A 6,553-nucleotide genomic window follows, 5' to 3' on the forward strand; every position below is an offset into this window, starting at 1 on the left:
CCTTAACCCATTCTATGCCGCTGTCTCACAGAGCGACAGTGGCAGGCACAAGGGTGGAGTGTCCGGGATGCCACCAGCCCTTGGATATCCCCTCTCCCCCCAAGGTCCACCCCAGCTCATCTCCCAGGAGGGCTGTGCTGAAGACCTGGAGCCCTGCATGAGGGGTCTCAGCAGGAAGCCAGGCTGGCCGGGCAGGGGGCTGGGTGACCGACAGGGAGTGAGTTACTCTACATTGCTGTTTCCTCACCAGGAAAATCAGGGCAACACCACCCACCTCCCAAGAAGGAGGCGGCTACAGTGAAAATAACACCAGAGTGGAGGGGACCTCCTCCAGAAGGTGGGGCATCCCACACACCCACTTTAGAATATCAGGGGCTGCACTGGCACCCCACAGTGCTTTGACACCATCCACAGCTAAATGCCAGTCCACCGGCCCTACTGGCCCAGGACATCAACAAGCCTTCCCAGGTAACAGCAGCCCCTCCTCACACCTGGATGTTGAAGTAGTAACCTCAGGCAGACTGGTTTTTCTGCTTACCAGGCCCTCCCCTCCCAGGATGGGGCTGGTGTCCAAATGTCTCCAGGGCAGGTGGCTTCTACCCCCACAGCCTGGGCTCCCTGGCTCCTTGGCAGATGGTCAAGGATCTTGGGCCCAATTTGAATTGTCTAGCTAAACACTAGGCTGGCAGGGAGAGGGGGCATGTTTGGAGCCTCCTCTGAAGTCACTCATCTGTGTCAATGAAGTCACCAAGCCACCGAGGCTGCCCCCATGCCAGGTAGAAAAACACCCTGCTTGATCCTCCCTTCCAGGGACTTCGCCCACATCAGGGGACTCAGATGATCTCTTCACTCCCCTAGCGCCTCTGATGCCAACCAGTGCCCACACCACCTGCTGTGCTCCAAATCCCCAGAGACCTCAAGGCAAAAAACACCTGGGCCCAGCCCAGGGAGTGGGGGTGGGAATGGGGGTGGGGGTGGGTGCGGGCCGGTGGATTCAGAATACAGGCCAGTGAGCTGGAACCTAGCTGGTCCTCAGTTCCATCAGGCCAGCTGGAAGGAACCAGGGAGGGGGCAGGTGGCATCTCCAAGTCCAGGCTTCAGGGAGCACCCCAGCCCGTGCTGTGCGCTGACAAGGCCAGATCTCCAACTCCACATAGCAGGTCCCGACAAAAGCTCTGGGAACATGGAGTGGATGAGTCTGGTTTCCACTGGAGAGATCCAGGAAGGCTGGGGAAGAAGGTGGCAGTTAGACTGGACCTTGAAGTGTAGGAAGGAGAGAGACAGGCGGCAGCGGGCAGGCAGCACAACGCCCCCTGCAGGAATAAAGGAGTAAGGAAGGTCTGCCATGGGAGTCATAGCTGGGTGCCCTGCTGGGCAGGAGCAGGGAAAGCTGTTGGAAAGGGATTGAACGGGACAAGTGAGGGAGGAAAAAAACTATGGAGAAACTTCTATTTTCCAATGGGGAGTCCCTGGCAGTTTTGATCACATGATTATATAAGCTTAAAAGTCATGGGCTGCATGGGGATCCAGCTCAGAGCCCAGACAATGCCACCTGTACCCCAGACTGGGGAGAGATGGCAGCAGACTCCAGAAGGTGGCATCCTGGCACCATGTCCTAAGTTTAGCGGTAGGAGTTCATTTGGGGTTCGTTTCTTTGCCGGTAAAAGGTGTGGGGGTTAGGGTGGAGGGCGCTCACCTAAGCTATTTTCAGGTGAACTGAGCAAATGTTCCCAGGACAGCACCTGGAGGTGGGGGTTCCCCCTGAAATCCCTACCAAGCCAGAATTGTGGCTCCCTCGGGCGCCCTGTTTCCCCCATCCGTCGAGGGGAATTTGGAATCCGGAATCTCCCTAGCTCTTGCGACAGCCAGCAGCTTTCAGGATGGGCACGAAGAGCCCGGGCCCTGCGCTGCTGAGCTCTGCGCCTCGGAGCTGGCGCCCGGACCAGAGCCACTCTGGCGCCTCGCGCCCATGGCACAGAAAGTATGGCAACCACCCAAGGTGGCACGTGGGGGCAAAGGGGCAGAACAGGTGCAGGTCGTCGTTTCGGCTTGCCAAGGCTCTGCCGGACAGCACCCAGAGCCAAAATGCGACGCGTGAGGGAGGGGGTGGAGGGGGGGGTACCCGTAGCTCAGACGGCTGGTCCCGCCTCCCGCCAGGATGCGTCGCCGAAGAGGTGGGCGGGGCTTATGGAGGGGCGGGGCAGTGCTTAGCGTAGACTCCACCCAGGGCGGGGCCAGGGGCGGAGCTCCCGGCTGCGGGCGGGCTGGGGAGCGGGGATTACGTAATGGTGCAAAGGGCAGAGCTGGGGACAGGTGGCGCTCTCGGATTACGTAAGAAAACGTGACCCAAGGCGGGAATTACGCGGGAGACTGGAGGCGAGGGCGGAGCTCCGGCGGGCACTAGGCCGGCCTCTGACGGCGCGGGCGGCGGGCGTCCGGCCGGACGGCTAGCACGAGGTGGCATCAAGGCATGCTCCGCTGGGCCCACGCCTGCAGGCTCCCCCAGGGGGGACGCGGCCCCGCGCGGCCCAGCTCCTCCAGGGTGCCCGTCGCCGGCCGCAGCGGCGGAGGCAGCGGGGGAGGCGGAGCGGATCCGAGGTCAGTCAAGGGCGCCAGCTGGGAGGCCGCTCTCTGCCCCTCCCTCTTCGCCCTGGCCCCTCCCCCGCTGGGCCCGCCCCTTCAGCGGGCCTCCCTTCAGGCTCCTCCCATTGCTGGCTCAGACCCTCCCTCCGCCAGGCCGCTGCCCCTCTCCTACTCGCTCGTGGACGGGGAGGGGTCCCGCCCGGCCCTCGTCTTTCTGCACGGGCTCTTCGGCTGCAGAAACAACTTCAACTCCATCGCCAAGACGCTGGCCCAACGGACAGGCCGGAAGGTGCGCTTCCGGGCGGGGCGGGGTTCCACGGGGGCGGGGCCGGGCCCTCGGTTCTCACTGCTGGGGGGCGGTGATTGGCAGGGATCCCCGAGGGGAGCGTGACTCCCCCGCCCCCGCAGCAGAAACGAAAGGAGCTGGCCTTCCGCCGCCGCCCAATGGCTGGCCCCAGGTCACGTGCTCGTGACCTCAGGGCAGCCGTCCTCCGTGCTGTTTCCAGCCCTGTGTGTAGTTGTCGCCCCTCCTCCCCCAAGCCAGGCCACACTCACACCCTTTGGGCCTTCTCTTTTCTTGTCCAATAAGCCCAGGTTGCCCGCGTGTGCCACTGGTGCCTGGAGGGGGCCCTCTCTCACTGGCCTTTCCTCCGGTCAGGGCCTACCCACAGGCTACACACACACACCATATACTCCCTCCCCACCCTTTGTGTCAGCCTGCCAGGCCTTTGACATCTGGGGCCAGCTGCCCCTGCCCGTACCACCACCACCATGCCTCCTCATCTCCAGGTGCTGACAGTGGATGCCCGGAACCATGGTGACAGCCCCCACAGCCCAGACATGAGCTACGAGGCCATGAGCCGCGACCTGCAGGGCCTCTTGCCCGAGCTGGGCCTGGCGCCCTGCGTCCTCATCGGCCACAGCATGGGAGGCAAGACAGCTATGCTGCTGGCACTCCAGAGGGTGAGCCACCCCGCCCAGCAGGCTCCAGTGACTGCCCCAGACCCTGTGGGCCCAGCCAGTGGCCCGTCCCCAGCCTGGCTCTCTCCCGCAGCCAGACCTGGTGGAACGCCTGATCGCCGTGGACATCAGCCCCACGGAGACTGCCTCCGTCTCCAACTTCCCGTCCTACATGGCTGCCATGCGGGCTGTAGTCATCCCAGATGGTGTGCCCCGCTCCCGCGCCCGCAAACTGGCCGATGAGCAACTCAGCCCTGTGGTCCAGGTGATGCCCCCACACCCAACCGTGGTACGGTGGGGGGTAGGGTGGGTGCTGGAGCCCACTAAGGACAGAGTGGAGACCTCAGGCCTTGCTGGACGCCCTCTCAATCCTTCCCTGCACAGGACTTAGCTGTCCGGCAGTTCCTGCTCACCAACCTGGTGGAGGTGGACGGGCGCTTCCTCTGGAGGGTGAACCTAGACGCCATGGCCCAGAGCCTGCAGGAGATCATGGCCTTCCCACCTCGCCAAGAGTCCTACCTGGGACCAGCCCTCTTCCTGCTAGGTGGCAACTCCCAGTTTGTGCAGTAAGCCATGGGGGGTGGGGAGGGATGCTCCCTTCTCACCCACCCCCTAACCTGTCTCTTCCCTGGGAGAGGTTATGGTCACCCACGGGGATCTCCTGAGGCCCCAGAAACAGCCCTGGTCACTCACAGGGCTTCCTATCTCTCCCTTTGCTTCTTTCCCACCCGTTCCCCGCACTGCCATGCCTCTTTGATGGCCATCTCTGCGGTGATAGCCCCAGCCACCACCCTGAGATCAAGCGGCTCTTCCCTCACGCCCAGCTGCAGACTGTGCCTCACGCGGGCCACTGGGTGCACGCCGACCGCCCGCAGGACTTCATGGCAGCCATCCGAGGCTTCCTGGCCTGAGAGCCCCTCCTTGCTGGCAAGAAGGGTCACAGCACCAGGCATCCAGGGCCCCCAGCCTCTCCACGCAGCTGCACTGAGGGACTCAGGCAGGCACTGGGCAGGTTCCAGGGCACAGAGAGGCCAGACCTCAAGCTTTAATGAATAAAGATGCTGCTCCTGAGACCCAGAGTTAGGCAGTTTGCTCACCGACGTTTCCACCAGCCCTGGAGGGGCTGGGCCCTGGGGACCCTGGCAACTCCCGGGGCACACAGAGCGGTCCCAGGCTCTCTCTGCAGCTGACGTTGAACCTGCTGTTGCACGAGCTGCCGCATGTCCTCCTGCGAAAGGAAGGGCAGGTCCAGGGCTGGCCCTGGGCCCTCTCTTCCGCACCTCCCAGGCTGGCCAGCCTGCCCGTTCTACCTCCCAAGCGTCCACCTCCTGCTTCAGCCTCAGTTTCTCCTCCAGGGCCTCCAGCAACTGGGCCTCCACAGCTCGCAGTGTGGCTCGGCACACCTCCAGCTCAGCCTCCACGGCCTGCTTCCTGCCATGGCAGGTAGGGTTAGCTAGAGAGCCAGGTCGCTCTCCAGGAGGACCCACCTGCCTCCCCCCACCCCCAGCCCTGGGCAGGACAGGACCCTTGGGGTGATGCAGCCCCAGCCCCTCGGCCCCAGCTGCCCCTCACTTGGCAATGGCATCATCCCGCTCCTGGAGGACCCGGTCCAGTGAGAGCTCTGTCCAGGTGCCCCCCAGGGTGCCAACCTCTTGGGATTCTGGGCTCACTCGCGTCAGGGTGGCAGAAGGAGCCTGGATGAAGGTGCTTTCTTGCAGAGCGCTGAGGTGGCCTGTGCCCGTTCCCTGGCACCCCAGGCTCGGCAACTCTGGAATGTCGAGCTGGGTCCTTGGGTCATGCTGAGGTGACAGGTGTCACCTGGCTGACCTGAGGGCAAACAGTGAGCAGGTGAAGAAAAAAGGAATTGTCGCCCAACCCCCTGGAGAGGGACCAGGTGGGTGGCTTCTGAAGGACACTTACCTCTCAGGGGCCCGGAACCGAACGGAGAGGTGACCTGGTGACCAGGACGCTTGTCAGCCAGGTGGGGCTGGAGGCCTTTGCCCTCCCTTCAGTGGCACTCCCTGCCAGACCCCGCCCCTGAGCTTGCTGGCCCCAGCCAAGGAGGCGGTCCTGCCAAACCCTGGGGCCTGTCTCTTGCAGCCCCTCACCCTGAGAGGGCGCTCTGCCCACGTCTGGAAGTGAGGAAGGGGCGGGGCCAGAACTTGGCCCCTGAACTGCTCCAAGGCTGAGCTACCCTAAGTGCCCATGACTTCATTGCCACATACAGGGGGCTGCAGGAAGATGTCGGGAAAATTCACCTTGCCTTTCAACTCCGTTTTGCCACGAACTTTTGAAACCCCCTCGTATCCCCAACTCCAATTCTACGCCTTCCTCAACTGAAAACAAAAGGACAAAAGATCAAATTCTCTCTGGGAAATTCCAAATCGCCACCCTCCCAAGGGCACAGTCTGGCTTGTGCATCCTGAGCGAGGGCGGGGCTGCTGTGCCCGCAGGGGTCTCAGCCTCCAGGCCAATCTCAACCGGCCTAGAAAACCGTGTAGGGGGGATTTTCCCTGCAAAGGTCTGTCCAGCAAGGGAACATCTTGGAGTCGCAGGTCCTGACTCTGCTCTGAACACGGGGTACTTCCCTCGGGAGCCGCTAGGGGGCGCCCCCTTGCCGAGAGGGCTCCCGAGGCCTGGAGCCGCTCTGGTCTGGACTCTGCTCCGAACCACGGGATACTTCCTCGGGAGCCGCCAGGGGGCGCCCCTGCAGAGCGGGCTCCCGGGCTCCCACCATTGGCGGGAGCATCTCTGCCTCCGTGCGCAGGGAGGCTGGTGCTGAACCCCAAGTTCTCACAGAGTCGCTGGCAGGACAGTAACCCAGAGCCCAACTGGCGTCCAGTCCATTCTGACTCCTAGTCGATGGGGCAGGGCTGCCCAGGGGGGTTCCCGAGACCCGCTCTGGCAGGTTTTGAACCGCCGAGCTTGTCGTTAGCAGCCCGCCTCGTAGTCACTACGCCGCCAGGACCCCCTGGCAGGGCTGTGAGCATCAGACCCATCAGGAAAGGCT

The 6,553-nt window shown here is 63.2% G+C and overlaps 1 protein-coding gene across 4 annotated transcripts; it reads left to right on the forward strand.

Moving 5' to 3' along the window:
- Window positions 1-2,300: 2,300 nt before the first annotated feature.
- Window positions 2,301-5,048, forward strand: ABHD11 (abhydrolase domain containing 11). Of its 4 annotated transcripts, none has more exons than XM_075528491.1 (6): window positions 2,301-2,598; window positions 2,737-2,872; window positions 3,373-3,546; window positions 3,620-3,808; window positions 3,928-4,087; window positions 4,322-5,048. In XM_075528491.1, the coding sequence occupies exons 1-6, from the start codon at window positions 2,471-2,473 to the stop codon at window positions 4,597-4,599; spliced, it is 1,065 nt and encodes a 354-aa protein (XP_075384606.1). In that variant the 5' UTR covers window positions 2,301-2,470; the 3' UTR covers window positions 4,600-5,048. The 4 variants fall into 4 exon arrangements, with proteins under 4 accessions (XP_075384606.1, XP_075384607.1, XP_075384608.1 ...); XM_075528492.1 differs by having other exon boundaries at window positions 3,638-3,808; window positions 4,322-5,044; XM_075528493.1 differs by having other exon boundaries at window positions 3,928-4,109; window positions 4,322-4,599.
- The last annotated feature ends 1,505 nt before the right edge of the window (window positions 5,049-6,553 follow it).

The sequence above is a fragment of the Tenrec ecaudatus genome, chromosome 12, assembly GCF_050624435.1.
Source record: "Tenrec ecaudatus isolate mTenEca1 chromosome 12, mTenEca1.hap1, whole genome shotgun sequence".
Classification (NCBI taxonomy): domain Eukaryota; kingdom Metazoa; phylum Chordata; class Mammalia; order Afrosoricida; family Tenrecidae; genus Tenrec; species Tenrec ecaudatus.

Excerpts from the sequence above, each read along its gene's own strand:
- ABHD11 (XM_075528491.1), top strand. The coding sequence starts at position 2,471 with ATGCTCCGCTGGGCCCACGCCTGCAGGCTCCCCCAGGGGGGACGCGGC. Across the intron at positions 2,873-3,372 it reads CCCAACGGACAGGCCGGAAG|GTGCTGACAGTGGATGCCCG; the intron begins GTGCGCTTCCGG and ends CCTCATCTCCAG. Across the intron at positions 3,547-3,619 it reads TGCTGCTGGCACTCCAGAGG|CCTGGCTCTCTCCCGCAGCC; the intron begins GTGAGCCACCCC and ends GCCCGTCCCCAG.